General features: G+C 38.7%; 1 protein-coding gene and 1 long non-coding RNA gene across 4 annotated transcripts in view; one reads left to right on the forward strand and one right to left on the reverse strand.

Moving 5' to 3' along the window:
• The first annotated feature begins 6,576 nt into the window (after positions 1 to 6,576).
• LOC109640957 (uncharacterized) overlaps positions 6,577 to 24,222 on the forward strand; it is a 29,643-nt gene continuing 11,997 nt past the window's right edge. For all 3 annotated transcript variants that reach the window (XR_011238717.1, XR_011238718.1, XR_011238716.1), the window contains exons 1-2: positions 6,577 to 6,712; positions 15,726 to 15,868. This is a non-coding gene — a long non-coding RNA (uncharacterized lncRNA). The remainder of the gene's footprint in view (positions 6,713 to 15,725; positions 15,869 to 24,222) is intronic.
• On the reverse strand, positions 8,450 to 21,643 carry LOC109638373 (myosin-7). The gene is made up of 39 exons (XM_069510956.1): positions 21,544 to 21,643; positions 21,240 to 21,274; positions 20,146 to 20,354; positions 19,917 to 20,060; positions 19,446 to 19,602; positions 19,323 to 19,350; positions 19,134 to 19,242; positions 18,947 to 19,039; positions 18,791 to 18,854; positions 18,310 to 18,408; positions 18,112 to 18,215; positions 17,871 to 18,009; positions 17,274 to 17,392; positions 17,031 to 17,180; positions 16,766 to 16,936; positions 16,369 to 16,678; positions 16,152 to 16,219; positions 15,705 to 15,910; positions 15,463 to 15,586; positions 15,120 to 15,256; positions 14,494 to 14,749; positions 14,151 to 14,393; positions 13,884 to 14,060; positions 13,665 to 13,810; positions 13,496 to 13,586; positions 12,979 to 13,368; positions 12,443 to 12,569; positions 12,251 to 12,369; positions 11,973 to 12,169; positions 11,707 to 11,890; positions 11,465 to 11,630; positions 11,263 to 11,387; positions 10,859 to 11,167; positions 10,560 to 10,763; positions 10,173 to 10,469; positions 9,895 to 9,999; positions 9,710 to 9,805; positions 9,050 to 9,184; positions 8,450 to 8,561 (listed from the first exon to the last, which is right to left on the reverse strand). The coding sequence occupies exons 3-39, from the start codon at positions 20,344 to 20,346 to the stop codon at positions 8,541 to 8,543; spliced, it is 5,811 nt and encodes a 1,936-aa protein (XP_069367057.1). The 5' UTR covers positions 20,347 to 20,354; positions 21,240 to 21,274; positions 21,544 to 21,643; the 3' UTR covers positions 8,450 to 8,540.

Here is a 24,222-nt window from a genome sequence, read left to right on the forward strand (position 1 = left end):
TAGAAGTAGGAAGAAGTTCTAGTCTTAGGGTGTGTTGGAAGCTCAGTGAAAAGTATCATATGATGGAATGAGTTCAAGTTGGATATCATGGGTGACACAATGGTGACCCTTTACTGTATCTTGGTCAGCTTCATGGGTTTTAGTGGTACTTTGGCTATTTGTGTTGTGCTGTTGGTATTGATAGTTCAACACTGAAATCTCCAGTCTGCCATCATGTTGTTCCTCTAACACTGACATAAAGTTAAAGTTTCCATGAAGTCCAGGGAGCTAGGCCACGAGAGGACTGGCATCAAGGTACAGCATCATGAGTGTCATGGTTGAATTCCAGTCCTCTAGCATATGGTATGTTAAGTAATGTTCAAAAGAGAAGATAGCAACTTGCAGCAACTTCATTTGGATGAGTTGCGTTTAAACCTATGAGGTCTCCTTCCTTGTGCCATTGTGTACACAGGAAGTGAGTGAAGCCAGATAGACAGAGGGTTTTGGGTGTTGGTGATGATAAAGAGTGGGATTCAGTTTGAAAATGTATGAATCTACAGTAAAATCAAGAAAAAATCAATATTGATACTAGCACCTCAAAAGTCTCATATATGGGTTGGGCAATACTTCGTAGTGTATGCTAAAGCAGCGGCACATGGATCTATCCAATAGAAGCAAATATCTGGTCCCGAAACATCACTTTTAGATAAGGAAAATGAAACACTAATTGCACTAATTATGTGAGGCGTAAAGTTAATGTTGCATCTTTGTAGCTTGGACAAAAAGGAAATAACCAGATTCACTCAGATATCCATCCACAACAGTTTGATTCTCCTGATGTACTGCACCTCCCACTAGTATGTCAAACTGTCCCTTTTGTGTACATTCAGATTCAGACCCCTTCGCTTTTTTTCACATTCTGTTGTTTTGCATCTTCATGCTAAAATAACTTTTAAATGTGTTTTTTTCCCCATCACTCGCTCAACACCAAATGACAAAGTGAAAACTGGATTTTAAATGTATTAATAATGGAAAATATAATTGGCACATTGACACAAATTTTCACACCCTTTGCTCAATAGCTAAGTCGGAATACCTATAGCATTATGGGGTATTGATTATAGATTGATGAGGTGAAAAATGAATTTTGATCATTTTAGCATAATGCCGTATTATATCAAAATGTGAAAAAAAGGGGGTCTGAATACTTTCTGAATGCACTGTAGTTACAACCATGTTTTTAATCATTCAAGGAGTAACTCAAATAAATGAAAATCTAACAAAAAAAAGAAACGTACTTACAGGGTGGATGTTGACAGATGAGCTTTAATGTCTCTAAAACTGCTTCTGTTAAGATTCATTATGGTATTATTATAAGATTGAAAGCATAAACAAGGAAAAGAGTACTTTTTCTTTTTGTCAGTTTGCCTTTTCCCCCGCCAAGAAAAGGGCTGCTGAAGTTTCAAGAATGTTTAAAAAAAAAAAAAATGTATTAAAAATGCAAGATTATGAATTCATGTATGAGGTATGTCTCTGTTCTGTTTTTGAAGATACAGTAAGTCACAAATAGAAACGCTATTTTCTGGACTCAAATTGGCAGAAAGGGAGCCTGTGTGTGTCATGTACGAAGAAACCCTCACAAGAATCACAGGTTTTAGAATTGGTTAGTGAAGTTCACTGAGACAGAAATCAACTTTACTTTGAAATGCTCTACATGTGACACTGGACACACACTGGTCAGCCCTCTCTTCTGCCCAGCCCCACCTCCAGTTAGACTAACAGTAAAGATACTTAGTCTTTTGGCATGTGGTAGAAAGTAATGTTCTGTATTAGATAGCTCCTGTAGACACCTTGACATACCTACCAACTAAGTGAATTAAGGCACGTTTTGAACCAAATTATCATTAGAAAAAATCTTTGACTATTTTCTTTCCTAAAAGTGTAGTATAAATGCTGAGCAAACATGATTTTAAACTTAAAAGACAGAGTTTATCACTAGACATGTAACTGTGACTTAATACAAGACTGCGTTGGTAGATATGTAACCCAACTGTGTCTCCCACCTACAGAGGCTTGTCAGCATCACAGCACTGAAAAGTAGCTTTCTCTATTTGCAACTTCCAGATATACCAGTCACACCAACATTCCAGCTTAGGAGCGGAAAAATGAATTCTTTGTGTTTACACTCTGCTTTGTAATGTCTAGATGTTGTATTTTGATTGCTTTTATTTGAGTTTTTCTGTACTTATTTCAGTCACATGTTCAAATCTGCCATTGAAAACTGAGGAAATAGGCAAAAACAATCTACTTTTCAGTCCTGTGGAGTGGATCCACTGTAGTGTGCTGTATTATACTGTAGGGCACAACACCATAACCAGAGCATGCAGACAACAACAAACTGCTGGTTGTCAGAGGGATTTGTCCTATTAGATAGAGCTCATCTCCCCCTGCAATTCTGAATATTTGGTATGAAAGAGGTGTTCCTTGTGATTAATTGTTAACCTGTGATGTGAATATTAATCATGAAATAAAAAGATGAGCAAAAGATCAGGTAGTGTCTGGTTGTGTTCATTTTTCCCCGCACATTTTGTTGACACGCTAACCTTTCATGTCGCAGATGACAAGTCTACAGTATATGTAGGACACTGTGGCTGCTCCTGACTGTCCCAATACTCCCTGCAATATCTCAACATTTAAATATGTTCAGTGGAAATGTGAGGGAAACAAGTATTCGAGCACACAGTCAGTTCAGGGGCGCTGGAAAAGTCGCCCATAAAGCAGAGACAAAAAAATTTAAATGAACACCCAAGGATTTTCCCGTCACTGGTACAGCAGAAAGGCATTGCTAGCAGGATGTATAAAGAATGAGTCATAAGATATCCGGTATCGGTATATGGCACCTCCTTTTATTTTGTCTTAATAGTATTTGTTAATAGTACTGTATATGTTTCAGGAATGTGTATTTCGTAATCACTAGTAAACCGACTCAATCTGTAGTCTGATGACGCATACTCTACTTACTATCTGAGCACAAGGGCAACATCTAATAATAATTTACATGATTTATCAATCGGCTGATAATTATTATTTTTGCATATATTATTTTGATTTAGTTTTCCAAGTTTAGTTTTTTAAGTTTGTTAGTGCAGTATGCAGTATAATGTTAGCGATCTGTTTTTGTGTAAAAATGACTGACAGGTTTATTATTGTTTATTGATTAAATAATTACCTACTATTTCACAAAGAACTGGTATCCTGCAGTTTGTGTTAAATCGTAGTGGGATGGTTACTGAAAACTGAGTTTGGCACGGCACAGCCCCACCAAGAATATTTTTCACCAGCCACCACTGGTAATTATAGCTATTGTAATACTTGGCAAAACAAGTTCTCTTTTTACCAGTAATACATCAAAACATAAAGCAGTGTCCCCATGCTCTGAGATTTGTATGCACCTCAACAATACATAGTAAGTTCATATTTTTGTCACATTATTGTTTATCTGTTAAAGCTACAGTGTGTAGAATTTAGTGATATCTAGTGTTGAAGTTGCATGTTGCAGCTGAACACCCCTCACCTCACCCTCTCCTTCCAAACATGAAAAAACCTGTGGTAGCTTCAGTTGTCATAAAAACTCAAAAGGTTTTTAGTTTGTCCAGTCTGGACTAAAGTAAAAAACATGGCGGCCTCTGTAGAGAGGGTCCCCTTGATGTAAATATAAAGTATTTAAATATAAAGGACCTTTTCTGAGGTAAAGAAAACTACAATTCATACAATTTAGATGAAACGAACTAGTGAAAACATCATGAGGATTATTTTACAATTTCTGCCAATAGATCCCTTTCACCTAAATCTTACACACTGGACCTTTATGTTGGACATGAAGCAGAGTGGAAGGTGACCCATGAGGCGCAATCCAGGGTGGGATGACGGCCTGGTTGACCTGCAGGGGGGTCACATAAAAGAAGTCTGTATGACAGCTTTCTTCCACCTGCCCAATATTAAGAAAATTAGAAACATCCTGTCTCAGAAGGATGCTGAGAAACTAGTCCACGCATTTGTTACCTCTTACTGTAATTCTTTATTATCAGGATGTCCCGGGAAATCTGTAAAAAGTCTCTAGTTGGTCCAAAATGCTGCAGCAGGAGTGCTGACAGGAACTAGAAGGAGAGATCATATTACTCCTGTCTTAGCTTCCTTACATTGGCTCCCTGTTAAATTCAGAATATAATTCAAAATCCTGCTCCTCACATATAAAGCCCTTAACAATCAAGCCCCTTCATATATCAAAGAGCTGATAACACCTTATTATCCAGATAGATCACTTCGTTCACAAAACATAGGCTCTCTAGTGGTTCCAAGAGTCTGTAAGAGTAGAGCAGGAGGTAGAGCATTCAGCTACCAGGCTCCTCTCCTGTGGAACCAGCTCCCACTCTGGGTTCAGGAGGCAGACACTGTCCCAGTATTTAAAGTTAAACTTAAAACGTTCCTTTTTGATGAAGCCTATAGTTAGTTCTGGATCAGGTGAGTCCTGAACCATCTTAGTTATTCTGCTATAGGTCTAGACTGCTGGGGGAACTCCCATCATGCACTGAGCACCTCTCCACTTCTCTCTGTCTCTCTGCCCCCACACACTCATTTATTTATTTTAATACATGTCAATGACTATTTCACTTTGTACTCCCATAGTCTCTCTCTCTCTTTTTCTCTCTCATTTCAAATATCTCTGACCCCAGAACCTCAGGACAACAACTTTTACCATTATTGCTATTATTAATTACAATATTTGAGTAATTAATTATTATATGAATTGTGTCTGTTATCAATAATAATGAATAGTCTTTACACTGTTACATTTTAACTAGTCAGATCTGATACCTGATGGTGCTCAAGTGTTCCCGGTCTCTCGCCTCCCCCTCCCCACTATCACTCTCTCTTCTCTCCCCTATTTTCCACCCATCTTTCCTCTCCTCCCTTTTTTTTGCTCACCCTAATCGGTCGAGGCAGATGACCGCCCACATTGAGTCTGGTTCTTGAGGTTTCTCCCTGTTAATGAGGGAGTTTTTCTCTCCACAGTCGCTGCTCATTGTGAGAACTGTTGGGTTTCTCCAAAATAATACGATTTTAAGGTCTTGACCTTCGATGTAAAGTGCCTTGAGATAATGTATATCATGATTTGGCGCTATACAAATAAAATTGAATTGAATCTAACAGTTCACTGGGGTTGCTCGTGTTGGTTCCAATTCCCCCTCCAAGATCTCTAACTAATCCCTTGTAAAAAAAAAAATGCCCAAAATAACTGTTACCTTGTTTTGTAGACATGCAAATGTAAATAGTAGTGAAACAGAATAAACTGACCTGCAGATGTTACACCAGGCCTTTTTATAGTTTGCGTGTTGGAAGTAGTGCACACACCTTTTTTTAACAGTCTATGATGCAGTGTCACATTTAAATTCATCCTACCTGGATTATCTGAATAAAGATTTTATATTCAATATTTACATGAGAATCAAAATTTGGTTATTTACTGTTCACGTGTGGGACTTTCAATAAGTTTGAATGATGTTTTTGTGTAGATAACATTGCAGCTATTTCTTCACTCTCATGCAACTCAGTGTAAAGCATTTCCTCATCAAAACGAACATTTAGCTTTGAGGTCAAATTCACAAAAAGGAACTTATTCTCTGCATATTGTGTTCACATTACTGAGATCAACCGGCCAATCTGTCGTGTCAGTTTGTCTCTGTCTGTCTCAGTCAAAAAAACGAATTCAAAAAAACAGTGAAGAAAAAATTGTTAACCGATTTTACGATTGTTCAAATTATAAATGTTCAATTGTTTAACTTTTTAAATTCAGTATTTTTTGATTTTTCAGTGAAAAAAAGCTTGAAAGAAAGTAGGTATCCTAAATGCATGTTCACTGTGTTAACATTTTATATAACATATCAAGTGATTTCACAAGAGTTGTTATAGGCAGACAAACTATACAACATTACTTTTTGTCATTTCTGCACAATCCTTAAAATCTAAAACTAAACATGTTACTTGAATATTATAATTGCAGATGGAATTTGCAGCAAGGATATAACTAATATGACCAGACATACCTGGTAAAACAGGCCTAATGCTGATTTGAAGAGGCATGGATTTCCATTTCAATTTCAATTTATTGTAGATCTGCCCTTATAACAAAATGCCACACACTAGACAGGCGGTGATACATCAGTCCTTGCTCAGCCTGGGCAACAGCAAGGAGTTCTTTGATTGTCCTCCATGCAGTGGACGTATGTACTGTTGACAGTGTGTTTGCATTTATATCAGGTTTCTGAGCTCCTCCACTCAGCCGTAATCTATTCCAGGCGCGAGTGGAGCAGTCAGCTCACCATCAGAGGTCCCATTCCCAGCTGTCCACAGACCTTGTACCTCTGACTTATGCAATCACGTATGCACACAAGAGAAGATGTGAGGACCCTTTTCCCTCTTAAGTCTGAAATCTGAGCCAACTCTGCTTTTAGATGAGGATGCTATTGTTAGAATACTTATTATTTACTGATGGTCACTTGAGGAGGTGCTAAGTTTTGGACCCTGCCTCCATATGTCCTTCTCTTGTCTTGCTATTTCTCCTGGCCTCCATTCAGACAATGAAGTAGGTAGTGGTTGGTGTGTTTGCTCTCAGATTTTGCAGGTTCCTACAGATTGAAAGGTTGTTCAGCTGATTGCGCAACAAGACACAAAGGTAGGGTTTGACTTACATGTTGTTCATTATGTGGAATCATTTTGCAACATATAATCTGCAATTTATGCACATAAAATATGAATTATTTACTGTTTTTTGTGAAATCTTGTAGCACTATGTGCAACATGAAACAGAGTGAAATACCTTTGGTCAGAGTTCCCTCAACATTTCATATTTGTCTTTTCTTTTCTAACAATCATTGGCAGAGAATTGTTGCTTCAAATTGAGAATAGTATTTATTGTGTGCTGTAACATGTTAATAGGTCAGTAATGAGATAATTATCTATGTATAAAGATGTCATGATTATATGGTAACGTTTGAATCACAATATGGATATATTCCATAATTACTCTGTTCGTGGACAGACAGAGCACACGGATCTTTATATTTAGCAGCCTACTCATTTGGCCAGCTCTGTGAACCATGTGATACATGTCACCTACGTCCTTGGGTAAACTATGGCGGTGGTTTACAGATCATTTTGAGTACATTTATTTCCCCACTTCTGACTGATACACAGACACAGATGGACTGAAGCACAATGGGCGCAGGTCTGTCATGTCCACAGCATTCACAGAATCCACCCCTCTTTGCCAATGTCTCTTCAAAGTAAAACCACAATATTCGTTTTGATGCTGAAATGCGTTATACTGATCAGCATTAGAGAACTTTTATTTTGAAAAGTTGTGAACTTGGGTCTGAAGATTGTGTCGTTTGCTTAACAGACCTCTTAAAAACCTGACATGCAAAATATTATTAGCAGTTAAGTAATTCATCATTACTTATATAGTATAAACCACACAAGTCAAAAGTAATAAGCAAATTATGTTCCATTTTAGGAAAAATATTGACTATAAAATCTTCATTGCAGATAAAACAGGCATGAGAAACTCAAAGTTATGAACTCTCTACTCTGCACCTTACACTGTTTATAAAATACTCTATGATAGTATATAATAGTAGGTTTGTTTGAGGGGGACTCACTAATGGCTAGGAATAATTCTGAAGTAACTCTGAAGCATCACCACAGGCAAAGCAAACAGGCAACTTTAGAACGGGCTCTGCACTAGTTACACTAAGAGAGCATCTTAATACTTTGCTGACCTCTAGTGTTTTAAAATAGAGGTCTCTATACATCAGTCCTGTGATAGACTGTAAACAGGCTCTTGGTAAACATCTATTGTTATAAGTCCATCTCCTACAACTGTCACAGGATAAGTGATAGCCTGTAATGGATATATCGAGGACATTTTATTTATTTACCATTTGCACAGACAAACAAGCTGTTTGTTTGATAAAAAATGCTACTTTCTTATATTTGTGTATAGATATGTGATATCCTGCTAGTTTAATTAGAAGGTGTATTTTACGTTCTTAATTTATTTCATGTACATGATTGCTAGATAGATGCTAAATTTAACTAAATGTCTGTCCGTAATCATATAGTGCTTTCTAGTCTTTATGATCACTCAAAGTGTTTTATAGTAGATGTGTCATTCACAAACATTCATACAGTGCATCTATGTTTCCCTATCACACATTTTTCATACAGTGCTGGCAATTGGGGTAAATTCAGGCTTCAGTATCTTGCCCAAGGACACTTCGGCAAGCGTAATGGAGATAGAAGTGCCGACCTTCTAGTTAAAGGACAAACTGCTCCACCTCCTGAGCCACAGCCACCCCAACTGTACTGTTAGTGATTTATGGCAAAGCTACTAAAAAAATACAAGACACAGTTTGAGATGCAGATTCATTTATTCTACTGAACAATCAACATGCTTAGGGAGACACCAGATGCCTCAGATACTAGGATCCAGTCCATGAGCTTTACTCCCCTTCATGTCCTTTCTAAATCAAGAGACAGAAAAAAACACAACAATTAGACAATCAAACAGATCTTCCTGTTGATTATGAGATTTGTCAAAAAAAGAAGAATAAGAGAAGCCATTATGCATGTTGATCTTCTACATTTGTATATACTGCACTATTTTGCTGGTGTTTTCTATAATTTTCCGACTGTCTCAAACAATTGACATGGTATTTTCCATGATCCCATTCTTCTGCTGGCAAGAAGACATTGTAAAAGACATACATGTTTGTAAAGGGATGGGACAAATGCATTGACAATGACAAAGAAATAAAAAAATGTATGTACGTATGTATGAATGTTCTGTATGTATCTATGTGTGTGTGTGTGTGTGTGTGTGTGTGTGTGTGTGTGTGTGTGTGTATGTGTGAGAGTGTAGATATATTATTACATATGTTTTTGATATTTTAATTATGATATGTCATAAGATAGATGGCAACAACGTTATTAGGAAAAAAATTGAACAGACCTTTGACCCCACATCGCGGCTCTTAGCACGCAGCTTGTTGACCTGAGATTCAGCGATGTCAGCTCTCTCTTCAGCTTCATCCAGCTCATGTTGAATCTTGCGGAACTTGGTTAGATGGTTGTTGGCCTGTTCCTCCTAAAAGAAAGACAGACAACATCCTCGTCAGTGACTGTATTTTTGTAATGATAATGTTGGCTCTGTAATGAAACCACCTAAGACCACTTGGAATATAACATATATATTTGTCTACAAATCTATATATGGATGACAAGAAAACTCCTTTTATGGAGTAATTACATCAAGGCTTAATGTTAAGGTCTACAAAATAGCCTTTACTTCTGGCAATTGTTGAGCTGTCATCCTCCAACCAGAAGGTTGGCGGTTTGATCCCAGTCTTCCCCATCTGCATGCCGAAGTGTCTTTAGGCAAGATACTGAACCCTGAATTGCCCCTCATATAAAAAAAGTGTGTGTGAATGTGGTAAATGGCAAAACTGTACTGTAAAGTGCTTTGAGTGGTCATCAAGACTTGAAAGCACTATATAAACACATAACATTTACTGTAATGAAGAGCAATGGTTTTGATGATACACACACATGCAGTGGACTTGGATAGGTGTCTTTACTTTATGACATTGTGTAAAATATGAAGATTACTTACAGCCTCTTCTGAAGCTCTCTTGTAGGATTTCACCTTCAGCTGAAGTTTATCCACCAGATCTTGCAGACGGGCAAGATTCTTGCGATCCTCTTCTGTCTGAAAACGATGAAGAGCAAAACCATTTATTCTTGGACAGAATTTCTATTCTCAGTGTTCCACAATTCTGTAAATGGACTGAAACTTACCTGATAGGTCAAGTCTTTGATTCGTCTTTCATATTTTCGTATCCCCTTGACAGAATCACTTGACTTTCTTTGTTCAGCCTCCAGTTCATTCTCTAGTTCTTTGATCTGACAACGGAAAGGACATGAAGATTTAGTTACCATATAAGGGTTGGATATATTTTTGAATAAACTTCTTTAAGATGAGGAAAAGATCTACTTCTAAGATAAGCAGTATTGGTTTTTAATTTTTAAAATTAGTGAATACATTTTTTGATTTCTTAGAAATGATTGACACTCACCCTGGCCTCGAGCTTCTGCACCTGCTTCTTGCCTCCCTTCAAGGCGATCTGTTCAGCTTCATCCAGACGGTGCTGCAGGTCTTTGATGGTTTGCTCCATGTTCTTCTTCATACGCTCCAGGTGAGCGCTGGTGTCCTGCTCTTTCTTCAGCTCCTCTGCCATCATGGCTGCATCAGTAATGGCCTTCTTAGCCTTCTCCTCTGCATTTCTGGACTCCTGCACTGCGTCTTCCACTTCAGTTTGAAGCTGGGAACTATCGGCCTCCAGCTTCTTCTTCTGGTTGAGCAGACTAGTGTTCTGGTTGAATATAAAATGTTATAATAGAAATCTTGAGTATGTTGACAGTAATAAAAAAGAACTGTGCCAGGTGCAACCTGTGTATTTTACCTGTGAGTGCAGGAGCTGCACCCTCTCACTAACATCCAGCAGCTCTTGCTCAGCAAGTTTGCGACCTCTTTCAGTTTGCTCCAGAGCAGCTCTCAGCTCTTCCACTTCAGCCTGAAGCAGGTTATTGCGTCTCTCTACAATCGCAATGTTTTCCTTCATATCTTCAGTGATTCTCAGAGAGTCATCAAGCTGGAGCTGAGCATCCTGGAATGCATAACATTTAAGTGTAAAGCAATTTAATTAAAGTGAAAATACAATCAAATGAATCAATAGTGTACTTTTTGTCTTCACATATTTACCTTAAGATGTGAATGCACAGCCTTGAGTTGCTTCTGGGCCTCAGCTGCCTGCCTGTTGGCCTGGCTGAGCTGGATCTCCATCTCATTAAGGTCTCCCTCCATCTTCTTCTTCAGACGCATGGCCTCATTCCTGCTGCGAGTCTCTGCCTCAAGAGAGCTCTGCAGGGTGTCCACAATTCTCTGTTGGTTTCTCTTTGCCTGCTCCAACTCTTCGTCTTTCTCCCCCAGCTTGCGCTCAATATCAGCTTTCACCTGATTGAACTCAAGCTGGGCTCTGAGTATCTTACCCTCCTCATGCTCCAATGTGGCCTAGAAAAACAAACAAGATGTTACAATTCATTTCGCAGATGTTACTTGTTGTGGACACATAAAGATCTTTAAGAGTCCAAAAAGGCTCAACATACCTCTGCTTCCTCCAGAGCTGTTTGTATCTCTGCCTTCTCTTGTTCCAACTGTTTGCGAATCTTCTCAAGCTCATGAATACTCTTTCCACCCTCACCAATTTGTTCAGTGAGGTCGGATATTTCCTCTACAAAACAAAACATAAGATTGTCAGTTGTTCAGTCAATAGAACAAATAGAAGTGTAAGATGGTGTTAAGTCTTACCCTGCAGATTCTTGTTCTCTCTCTTCATGGTCTCCAAATGTTCAAGAGATTCTTCATAGGAGTTCTTCAGTTTGAAGAGCTCAGTGCTCAGAGACCTGGCTTCCTTCTGAGAGCTCTCCAGCTCTGTTTGAGACTCCTCATACTTCTGCTTCCATTCTGCTAAGACCTAAAAATGTTTATGTGTCATTATTTTCAAATTCATCAACAGAAATTTAAATGACCGTGTGAATTTTGAATTCTACCTTGTCAAAGTTTCTTTGCTTCTTGTCCAGAACAGCAGCAGCAGCATTAGATCTCTCCACATCCACCATGAGATCTTCAATCTCATTCTGCAGTCTGTGCTTGGTCTTCTCCAGAGAGGAACATTTAGCATTGACTGCCTCAACAGCCTCCTCAGCATCCTGCAGACGCTGAGCCAGCTTTTTTCTGAAGGACAACAGAATTCATTCAGGCTTAGTTGCTTTTAAACTTTGCTGAACTGTTGGAAGTAGAAATATATTTGACTCACTTGGCCTCCTCCAGCTCCTCGGTCCTCTGGATGGCATCAGTTTCGTACTTAGTTCTCCACTGAGCCACCTCAGAGTTGGCCTTGGACATGCCGCGCTGCAGTTCAGCCTTGGCCTCCTGCTCCTCCTCATACTGCTCTCTGAGCAGGTCACAGTCGTGACGAGAGGACTGCACTGCGTGGGCTAATGCATTCTTGGCCTGAAATAAACCATAAATTAATTCTTCACATATACCAACACTCAGTCTGCACTCAGTGAGGTCTTAGATATCATTTCCAACCTTAATTTCTTCCTCCAGTTGTCTTTTAAGGTCTTCAACTTGCTGAGTGTAGGATTGTTTTCCTCTGGTGAGCTGAGACACCAGTGAATCTTTTTCCTCAAGCAGCCTTGTAAGTTCACCTAATTTTGATACAAGGATAAAATCAATACTTTATACCATCCTTCCAAAACATCGATTAAGTCAAATGTATACCATTCTCAGTTTGAAGCTTTGTTTTCTGCATGGTGAAGTCATTGATGGTGCGCTGTCCTTCTTCTGACTTTGTTCTGTATTCATTCATCTGGTCTTCCAGGGACCTGCACATTTTCTCCAAATTATTCTGAAAACAAAGAAGACAAATAATGCATGAGGGACAAACACTGTCTTTTATGGACACCATCCATCATTGCAAAATCTGCTCATCTTGTTAGGTTTGCAAGTGTCACTGGAGCTAATTTATTGTGACATTGAATTAAAGGCTGGGTATGTCCTCGACAGATCACCAGTGAATCACAGGGCTAACATACTAAGACAAACTTTATCCATGCACAAACTCACATCGAATGTCAATTTAAAGTCTCTAAATAACCCAATCTGCACGTCTATGAACTGTTGGCGAACACCAGAGTCCCTTTGGAAAAGCCACTGAGACATGGGGGGGCATAAGAACTCCACACAGATAGACTCCATTCAAACAAAGAACCTTCTTGCTATGATGTGACAGTGCTAAGCATTTAAAGGTACTCTACCTTAGCCTTCACAACATGTTCCATATTGGACACCACATCATCCAGCTCCAGTCTGAGCTCACTCTTCTCCTTCTCCAGTTTCTGCTTGACTCTCTGCAGGTTGTCTATCTGCTCTCCCAGGTCAGCAACACTGTCAGCTTGTTTCTTCCTGAGTGTGGCAGCGGTGGCTTCATGCTGCAGAGTGGCCTCTTCAAGGTCTCTGCGCAGTTTCTGGAACTCAGCCTCCCTCTTCTTGTTCATCTCAATCTGGGCAGATGTTGCTCCACCGGCCTCCTCCAGCCTCTCACTGATCTCCTCCAGCTCTCTGGCCAAGTCTGCTCTCTGCTTCTCCACCTTGGCTCGGGCAGCTCGCTCTGCCTCAAGCTCTTCCTCCAACTCTTCAATACGGGCCTAGTCAAATTACAATCAAATTGAACTCTTGCATGAATTTTTATTTGATATATATAAGTTTTGGTCTCAAAATGTCAAATTTATGCAGTAGTTTACTCAGCTTTCTTTATCCTGTCAAATATATTACCTGCAACTCCTTTAGTTTTTTGTGGAGCTGAGCACTCATCACCTGTTCGTCCTCTATTTTGCCATTGAGCACACTGATTTCAAAGTCTTTCCTGTAGAAAAAAAAATGTAACTGTATTAGCTGACAAATAGTTTGAAAAGTCTTTTAAAAGTTTCCCATTTTATATTACTTTTTCAGCCTCTCTTCAAGTTGCTGTTTGTCATTTTCCAGGTCCATGAGACTCTCTTGAGCTAACTTCAGGTCTCCTTCAAGCTTACGCTTTGCTCTCTCAAGATCCATCCGGACTTTCTTCTCTTGTTCTAGAGATCCTTCGAGCTGTAGGTGATAAAAATATCTTAATTTAAATATTCTTTATCATTAATTTAAGATCCACCAGATCAATTCTTACATCATCCACTTGCTGCTCCAGCTTGGCCTTGGCCTTGGTCAGAGTGTTGACTTTGTCCTCTTCACTCTGCAGGTCATCCAGTGTTTGCTGATGAGCCTCCTGTAGGGCTTTCTTTTCCTTGGTCAGCTTGGCAATGATCTCATCCAGAGCGGCCATTTCCTCAACCAGGTTCTTTACCTATAACCAGGAGACATTTTCTTCAAGGACTTCATCAAAGTTCAAATGTGGGACACAGAGTCATTTTGTTGTAATTAGTGTTTGTAGTACCTTGTTCTCGGTGGCATGCTTCTCTTTCTCCACTTTTGCCAGAGTTAACTCTAAGTCATCGATGTCCTTCTTTAACTCAGAGCACTCGTCCTCCAGCTTCCTCTTTTTGGCCGTCAGTTCAGCATTCATCTCCTCCTCATCCTCCAGCCTCTCTGTCAGCTCTTTGGCCTTTGCTTCCATTTGGATTTTGTTTTTGATCAGCCCCTCACATCTTTCTTCAGCATCGCACAGATTATCTTGCTCCTGTTATATTTAAAAAAGCAAAGCTTTACATCATACATCAGATTTACATAATCCCATTAATTTTAAATTGCTTCTTGATGCTCAAAGATTTTAAACATACAGACTGGACTTGGAGCTGCAGGTCATTCTTCTCTTGGAGAAGAGAGACCATCTTTTCCTCAAGTTCCTTCCTGCGGGCTTCAGATTTTGCATAAGCCTCTTTCAGTTTGGTGAACTCTTCCTTCATGTTGGCCATCTCCTTCTCATTCTCTGCGGACTTCAACAGAGGCTTGATTTTGAAGAACAACTTCATCCAGGGCCAATTCTTGACCCCCATGAAGGCACGGATGTTCCATTGGATCACGAGCAGCGCATCCCTGCCGATAATAAATAAGCATTGTTGTTATTGTTCTCCAAACGAGGAAAACCCAGTGCTAACCTGACAAAGTGTAGTCTCTACATCAATAAATCTGTGCCTTTGACAGTGCTGTCCTTTTTTGATGTCTATTGCAATGGTTTGAGTTTGTTCGATGGAAAAGATTTGTAAATGAAGATAATGTGTTTTGGTGGGGGATTTGGTTTCCCTTTTTTAAGGTTGCTAAGTGTTCTTGGTGGAGCTTTACCATATCAGAATTGTTGGGAAGGAAAGCAAGATATGCTGTGTAGATTGTATAATCTCAATCCGAGATAATGATTTGTGATCTTTAAACTTGACTGACCAAGTGTGGCCAATCTGTGAGCAGTTACCTGCGTTCAACAATCTTCTGGAATTCAATTCTTGCAAGAAGGCCTCTTGAGCGGGACTGAATACCAGTGATGATCAGTGATAGTCGGTCATCGCGCATCTCCTCCAGCTGACCCAGCAGTCCAGCTTTGAAGAACACCTTTTTCAGAGAGGAAGATTCAACATGAAAATATTTGAACTGATTACTGACAGTAAAAGCTTTGGCCAACACTTTATAGATATAAAAAATGTGGAAATGAAATTTTAATAAATACAGTATTATTGCTCTATCTAGATAGATATTGAGCAATAACATATCTGTTATGCAAAATGCATTTACTCTTAATCAGCATTGAACATACTGACCTTGGTGTGCCCCAGTCTGTACTGGCTGTGGTCAATAGTAAGAGAACCCAACAGTTTCTCTGCAGCCTTCTTGTTATCAATGAACTGTCCCTCAGGAATGGCATTAGGGTTCAAAATACGATATCTTTGAAACAAATAGAATTTATACAATTTTACTCATGTCAGTAATGAAATTTTGATTGCATAACAAGTCTCACAAGACTCTTTTCATTGGTATTTGTGTATGTTGCTAACATCCAAACCTCTGTTTGAAATCTCCGTAGAGGATTCTGTTGGGGAAACCCTTTCTGCAGATCCTGATGCCTTCCAGCACACCGTTACAGCGCAGCTGGTGCATCACCAGGGGATTCTCCATGGCCCCAGGAGTCTTGGTCTCATTGGGGATGATGCAGCGTACAAAGTGGGGGTGAGTAGACCTCAAGTTGGTCATCAGCTTGTTCAGGTTCTCCTGTAAGATTTTGTTGCAACAATTTCATTGAATAGGTGTCATAGCCATTCAAAAGTAAGTTTTACACAGTGCTATGTTAGGGATAGTCTAAAACTGTGTAACTGTAGACATCTCTTTCTTATATGCTATTTAACAATAGTCTTGCTCCTGCATATAGTACAATGTGTGCATAACCATGCTGTATCAAGATCAGAGCAGTAACAATTGTTTGAAGATGTGAAATGAAAGAAAAACAATTTACCCTGTGCAAAGCAGATACAGTCTGGAAGGATGAACCTTTCTTCTTGCTACCTTTGCCTTTTTCCGGAGCTAAATGAAATCACCCAGTAAATCGATTCATCAGTAAAATGTACAGTTATTGAATCCATATTATGATTTTAGCCTTTGTATTGTTTGTTTGATTACGTTAAGTTTTAATCAATTTAGATGAATATATATATATAAGTGTTTTAACGTACTTGAATCAGCTCCTGCATACCCAGCAAAAAGGATGGATAATAGTTTAAGGTTAGACTTCTGGTACAATCCAACAACAGTCTCATTCAGGGGATCCTTGTTCTTCACCAGCCAGTTATTGATGTTGTAATCAACAGTTCCAGCGTAGTGAACCAGGGAGAAATGGGCCTCTGGTTTTCCTTTGACGATTCTGGGCTTCTGGAAGTTGCTAGATTTCCCCAGATGGTTGTCATAGAGCTTAGCTTTAAAGGTGGCATCAGAAGCTTTAGGGAACATGCACTCCTCTTCAAGGATGGACATGATACCCATGGGCTGAGGAGACAAAATATGAGTTGTTTGAATAAATAAACCTTTTTTTTTATTATTCATGTCTTTACGTCTAATAGCCTGGTGTCTCACCTTCTCAATGAGGTCAATACAGGCCTGCAAGTCCATACCAAAATCAATGAAGGTCCATTCAATGCCCTCTTTCTTGTACTCTTCCTGCTCCAGCACGAACATGTGGTGGTTGAAAAACTGTTGCAGTTTTTCATTGGTGAAGTTGATGCACAGCTGCTCAAATGTGTTGTACTGTAACAACATTGATAGTTAGCATTACCTCAGGTGAGAGAACACAAAAACTGTTGGTATAGTTCATCAGCGTTGGTTTCCATTTCAAACTCACATCAAAGATTTCAAATCCAGCAATGTCTAACACACCAATGAAATACTGGCGGGGCTGTTTTGTTTCCAAGGATTGGTTGATCCTCACCACCATCCACAGAAACATCTTTTCATACACTGACTTGGACAGCGCACCAACGGCATAGGACACCTTGGGAAAATAAATTAAGAATTTCTTTAAAATTAAACTTATGATTACTACATGTATGAAACTATCCTCAAAAGGTCCCCTTCTACTCTTTACCTGGGCGACATTTTGTCCCTTGGTGACCCACTCATTTCCTACTTTAACCCTCGGATGGCAGAGACCTTTGATGAGGTCGGCAGAGTTCAGGCCCATAAGATATGCGACTTTGTCAGCAACTGAGAAAATGAAGACAGGTAATCAAGTCATACAGCTTTACCTCTTAAACCAGACATTGAACATGTGTTCTATGCAATCCTGTCTCCTTGAAATTAAAACCAACAGAAAATACACTTTTTAGCAAATGTAATTGTGACTGAATCCAGTTTTCTATGGAAATAATGAGGATTTGTTGTTGATTAATCATTAATGTATTTGGCATGCATTCATCATGAACATACCAGTTCAATGGTGGAATTTGTTTTCTGCCAAAAAAACCATCTTTCATGCAGCAGAAATAAACACCACTTGTTAGTTCAGCTTGCTTTCAACACAATGTTTACATTGTAAGCTTGATTAGTGCTTTAAACCAGCTTTTTTTGACACAAATGAAAAAATGGCAAATGTCAAAGCCATCAATGCCAAAGTATGATGATAATAATAATCGTTGTTGATTTCATACACATCTATGTATAACACTATGACAGATCCTCTTACCCTCAGTGCCATCAGCCTCAGCCTGCTCCTCTCGCTGCTTTTGCTTGAACTTCATGTTGCCATAGTGCATAATGGCACCAGTCAGCTTGTAAATACTGTTCTTCTCTTCTTGAGTGAAGCCCAGCACATCAAAAGCGTCCTAATTGAGATTTTTTAAATTTCATTCTGGTATCCCCTTATTGGTATTGTTTAAAATTGTTGTTGACAAATCACTGTTTACTGTTGTGAATCAAAAACTCACATCAGTGGCCATCAGTTCTTCAGAATCACTGATAGATGCTACTGTTGTCTCTCCTTGGGAGATGAAGGCGTAGTCATAGGGGTTGTTGGTGATGAGCAACATTTCTAAAAAGATGTTTGACAAGATAATAAATATTTATTTACGATAAAATGTGTGATGCAGTAACAACCATGTATCACTTTTGTGTGGAACACTTACCCAGAAGTTCAGGTTTTTGCTGTGACAAGATCTGATAGAAAATATGGTAGTCCCTCTCAGCTTTGAGCTGGAAGGTCACACGAGACTTTTCCAGAAGGTCTGTAAGTGTAAAATATGTTGTGTTGTGTTAGGTTTGTAGGGTTTTACACAAATTCTCTGAAACATACTGCTTAGAGAGGCAACAATTTGACTGGCTATGGTTTAATACATTTTTAGATCATCATTTAGTTTTACATGGACAGAACATTGGCTGTGTCGTTACCATGTAATAGGCTGAAATCTCATTTGAATCAGAGTGTACATTGTTTTTTCTTACAATGTGTAACATGTGTAACATACATGTTAGCCCTGTCATAGACTGGAATCCTGTCCGTGGTGTATTCTCTCCCCCACATGCAGTGATTGGCTTCAGCCCCACATTACAGTTATAAGGACAGGAGGTTTAAAAAATGGATGTATGGACACATTTACTTTTACTCACAAGTCTCAATGTCGGCAGAGGCAAGCTTTCCTCTGTTGTCAAAATGAATTCTGATGAATTTACCCTAAGAGGAAAAGTAGTGCTCATTAATATTTAAATGTTAATGTTCAATTGATTATAATACACTAAATTCACTGCAGTCAAATAGACACTCACAAATCTAGAGGAGTTGTCGTTCCTGATGGTCTTGGCATTACCAAAGGCCTCCAGAGCTGGATTAGCCTGGATGATTTGATCCTCCAAGGTACCCTGAATTTGTTCAACAGGGGCAAGACTTAAGGTTTACTGCCAACTGATCAATATTTTAGTAGTTTACTATTAAGATATAGTGATGAAGTACAACCTTCTTCTCAGCAGCTAGATCTTTCTTCCCACTTGGTGCAGCTGCGATGCTGGCAAAGTACTGAATGACACGTTTGGTGTTTACAGTCTTTCCAGCACCAGATTCTCCACTAATGAGAGGAGAAAGGTTTTGAACCAAGACCGATTTTTATCTTATTCATTGAGGAGATATTTGTTGGCTGATACTTACGTGATAAGGACTGACTGGTTTTCTCTGTCTGTCAGCAAAAGAAATGATCAAAATATCAGGTAAAGTACCACAATGTCAGAACTAAATATTTAAAGACGCTGATGGACAATTCAGATAACGTACCTGACAGCATGTACTGGTAGGCATTGTCAGAGATGGAGAAGATATGAGGAGGAGCTTCACTCCTCTTCTTTCCTCTGTAGGCATTAACTACTTCTTTGTTGTAGACTGGCAGCCACTTGTAGGGGTTGACAGTCACACAGAACAGCCCAGAGTAGGTCTATGAGAATAAGATAAAATAAGATAAGATAAGACAATTCTTCATTAGTCTTACATCGAGGACATTTGACATGTTACAGTAGCAAGGAACAAAGTCAATAATAGGCATCAGTAATGTGATAATAAGTAAACATGCAATACTTATTAAATGCAATAAAAAGTAACACATGCAAACAGTGTTTTTACAGTGTGAAAAATGTATACAATGAAATGGATTACACATAAGTCATCAAATTGTACAGACATCATGGTTGTAGTGTAGTGGTTTCAGATGATGCAATAACTTATATAGTTATAACAATGGTGCAGTCTTACATAGATCATCCATGCTGCGTAACGCTCTTTGAGGTTGAACAGCACAGCGGGCTCATGGAGGAAGGTGAACATCGCCATGTCTTCAATTTTATCGAACTTTGGCGGGTTCTGAGGGTGAACATCGCACTCCTTCACCGTGACAGTCTGCAGAAAGAGATAACACACTTTAAAACAAAGGTCCAGACTTGTATTAGTATGCATTTGAACTGAACTGATACGATGTAACTACCTTTCCATATTCAGTCTGAGCAGTGACTTTGTCACCATCACGACTGGTGATGGAAGCCTTGACGTACTCAACCTCAGGGTCAGGAACGAAGCACTCTTTCTTCATGTCAAATATTCGAGTCTGGGCCTCCAGCCGCTCCTTATCCGACTTTCTCAGAAAAGAAGAAGCAATCCCAAATTCTGCCATGAGAGCGTCCCCCATTTTTCACCCTATTGAAAATATCACTCAATCAATCAATGAAATTGTATTTGTATAGCCCATATTCACAAATTATAATTTGTCTCATAGGGCTAAACAAGGGGCGATATCCTCTGTCCTCAACAAGAGTAAGTATACTACCAAAAAAAAAAAAAAACTATCAACAGGGAAAAAACATAGAAAGAGAGCCACATGGGAGGGATCCCTCTCCCAGGAAGGACAGAGTGTAACAGAGAACATCAACAAAATTACAATATTTACAACATTGATTAGGATAAATAATTTGTAACATAGTGGAAAGTAAATGAATTGAAAAGTTATTGTAAGTAATGGAAGAGTATGTTGTGTGCTGTGAAAAATAATCCAAGATCAGATGCCACCACTATCAAGAGCCACCACCACCATCCAAGATTCACAAAACAATATAAAAAATGTAATAGTCAAGGCCTGTGATTTTCTTTGAACATCTATGTATGACCCAACGATAATTCATTAAAGACCCAAGAAAATCACAATGTTCAAGACCAATTTATACAAAACAGACATAATGGCACCATGAAAATATACAAACACACTGTCTTTATCACAATACAAGAAATAGTTATAGTCATATTCCTGTTATTGTAAGCAAGTAACCTTTTATATGTTCTCCTTTTGATATGAATATAGAATGAAGTAAGCTGAAATAGATGGGGGTTTATTTTTTATATGAGTTAAAACAGAATATCCCAGGTCTTCTGTTATGTCACACTATAATGGCAAACAAAATGTCTGAAAAAGGGATTAATCTGCATGTTTGCAACACAAAAGCAGGATGATTTTAAAATGATTGGATTAATTATTGTTGTATTGCATCATAAAGAAAAATGTGACATGAGTGTAGCTGTGGATCTTACCCGATGTGTTTCCAACCAGGAATTTAGGATCTGTGCTATTTGTTTAGCATAGACAGAAGCAGAACAAATGTCGTATTAAGTCATTATTTAATAAAGATGAATCAAGTATAACTTATGAAAAAAAATCAATCATAAAACTTCTCACCAAATGTATCATAAACCCCCTCCCCCAACTCAATTGGCACAACAAACTATCTAAATATAGTTGAGAGTAACTTGACCCAGACCGACACCTAAACAAACACTATACAAAATGTTCACTCACATCAAACAGCACTTCCTCACTCAAGTGGGTTTGTCTTACCTTTAACCGTCAACCTGTGTCAAGTGAAATGATGGATCCAGTAGCTGACACTGGGTGTCCTCTCCATTAATAAAGGTTGTAAGTGAACCAAATAAGGGGATGAATATCAAAGAAATGGCATCCAGGTTGCCTTTCACAAAAAGCATTCTCCAAATTGGGGAGAGCCCAGTGCTGCTATTTGTTGCTCTAACCTTGTGAACAAGGCCAGACTGGACAATGACAAAAAAGGGGGAGGCAGGAGGCGAGAGAGCTGGGAGGCTATGGTCAATCAATTCATTCTCTTCCGCCTAAGTAACATAAAGTAATTTTGGAATTACAATAAACCTAATGACAAATGGTATAGATTCAATTAATGAACGTAATTACAGTAAACAAGTTTGTAGGTTTGTTTATTGTATAACATAAAATAAGCAATAACACAATACAATAAACTGACTAGAAATTTCCTTGTCCACTATGGTTATTCTTAATCTGTGCAGGTTTTTCATTGACTATCTTTATAATGTAACTAAATAAAGTCGGCTACTGGACAAGGACGATTTATGGGGCATCAAACATCCCAACCTCTAAAGTTCAACAATCATCTGACCAGTGATAGGGTGTGAAATACATTTCAAGAGGGAGAATAAAGAGCTGCAGCTGTCTGTAAGGCAAGACAGGGCCAAGGTCACAGCTGTGAAATCTCTTTTGTCATCACTCATCACTGGTAACAATAAGGTCTATACCCTTAGTCTGACACTGGTCACATGGCAGAGTTTTCCTTGTCTTTGTATCAACACAGTCTTGCTCAGGTTCATACAGTTTTACATAAAAAATAAGTTACTTGACATAAAGGACTCAACACTTGTCAGTGACCTGCTGGAGCCAGGAAAAAACTTTTACACCTAAATAATAATTAAGTTCAACAATTCTCTCTGATTTTGAAGTCAAACAATAATTCATTCGACGGGTAGTAAGACAGTTCAATTAGATAAACTGCTAATGTGGTTTGAATGTCCGTAGCTCAGTCCATGAAAAGACATATACGTAGGTGGTTGGATGTGGAAGGGAGCAATCCTTTGTAGAGAGTAGCCAACAATTTGCTAAAGGTATGTACATGTATGGCTAATAGTACATAAAATGCCATAGTGGAAGTAAAGTTGAAAAATATTGGGTGAAACTAAAACTCTATCACAGAAAGGCAGCCATTAATGGGTACCATTGATTAGTAATAACAGAACCGTGAGTCCATTTATCCAATTAACATTTGAATTAGTTATTAGCATTGATTTATAATTGAGTATTTATTACAGCTGTGGGATAATACATGTATATCTTTTTTGGAACTGAGGTGCCATATGTGGTATTTATACTGTAACATGTGCTGTGTATTTGTGAAAGTCTATAAAGTTTAGATAATTTGTAAATATATCCTTGCAACACAGCATTATCATCATTGAGCTCGGTACACAATTCTTTTTATGTTGCAATTGTTTTGCTTTAACTCCTCTTGAAGTCAGTGTTAATGGCACAAGCAATTGCTATAATAGTGACACCATTGTCACTTAGATTGGTTTCCTTGCCTTGGTATCTTTCCCCTCGTAGTGGAGATAACTAGAGTAACTATGGAAACTTGGCAAAAGAAAAAAGCTGCTTTCACACATGCACTGAACTTGGCAGATCTCCTGTATTTTCCGCAGAGGACGTACATGTGTGAATGTAAATTTCTGAGTAAGAGGCTCCGCAATTTCTGTGGATTTTCTCCACCTGACCTCCTAGTATGAAGTCTGTAGAAATTCATAAGAATTCGATGTGAGGGGGTTGATGATGCTTCTAACACGCAACAAATGCAAAAAGGAAGAAGAACAGAAAGGAAGAAGAAAGACAGGTGTCTGTGTGTTTTAAAGAAAATGACGTGATCTCTGCAGTCGAGATTATACGTTACTTCCTGCTCCACCTCTCGCCTGAATAATGCAGCTCTATGCAGAGAACCTCCTGTTGGGTTGTATATGTGTTAAAAAGCAAATTGAGGGGAAAGTCCATAGTCAGTTCTTTGAATTTTACCTGCAGGTCTTGTCTGCTATAGATCAAGCTTGTCAAAGGAATAATAAAGGGGAAGCTGGACAGTGAAAGAGATTAACTTAGTGTTTAGCTTTGCCTTTTTCATAGAATTCATTGCAGTGACTGGTTTGTGTGAAGCAATAGACCTTAGAAAGCAATAGAGCAGCCATTTTGACATGAAATAGAAAGTACACGTGATTCAAATCAATTATGGCTCTGAACCTATTGAACATCACTGATACAGTAACACCTGTTTATCTACTGTTGCATGTCAAAAGTGCCACTGAGAAAAAATGATTCTCCTCAAACTACAGGATGTTATTATTCCACATATGTTTCAATTCAATTGTTGCGCAAACATATTTATTCTTTCGTCTTTAGAAAAAGGAAGGGATTTATTTCATGTCCTGTGTTATTGGTAGTTCCATATGCTTTGCTGTCCTGCACTGTGTGTCTTGTCTGCTGTTTGCAATCTGAGTACAGTACCTTACACCATCATTAAACAACCATCAAGTTAAGGATGACAAAAGCTAGATGTTCACATCCAAGGTTATGCAGATGATGCTTTCTATATATGCAGTATATGCAGCATCATAGTCACAAAAGTGAAGTAGTGGCTTTGCCTCCAAATATTTAAAA

This window comes from Paralichthys olivaceus, chromosome 16, assembly GCF_024713975.1.
Source record: "Paralichthys olivaceus isolate ysfri-2021 chromosome 16, ASM2471397v2, whole genome shotgun sequence".
Classification (NCBI taxonomy): Eukaryota; Metazoa; Chordata; class Actinopteri; order Pleuronectiformes; family Paralichthyidae; genus Paralichthys; species Paralichthys olivaceus.

Bases quoted from the DNA above. Each gene is read 5' to 3' on its own strand.
- LOC109638373 (XM_069510956.1), bottom strand. From the start codon at position 20,346: ATGGGGGACGCTCTCATGGCAGAATTTGGGATTGCTTCTTCTTTTCTG. The intron at 20,061-20,145 runs GTAGTTACATCG...CTCTTTCTGCAG, and splicing joins CTCAGACTGAATATGGAAAG to ACTGTCACGGTGAAGGAGTG. The intron at 18,409-18,790 runs GTGAGTAAAAGT...TTACACTTACAG, and splicing joins CTCTGCCGACATTGAGACTT to ACCTTCTGGAAAAGTCTCGT.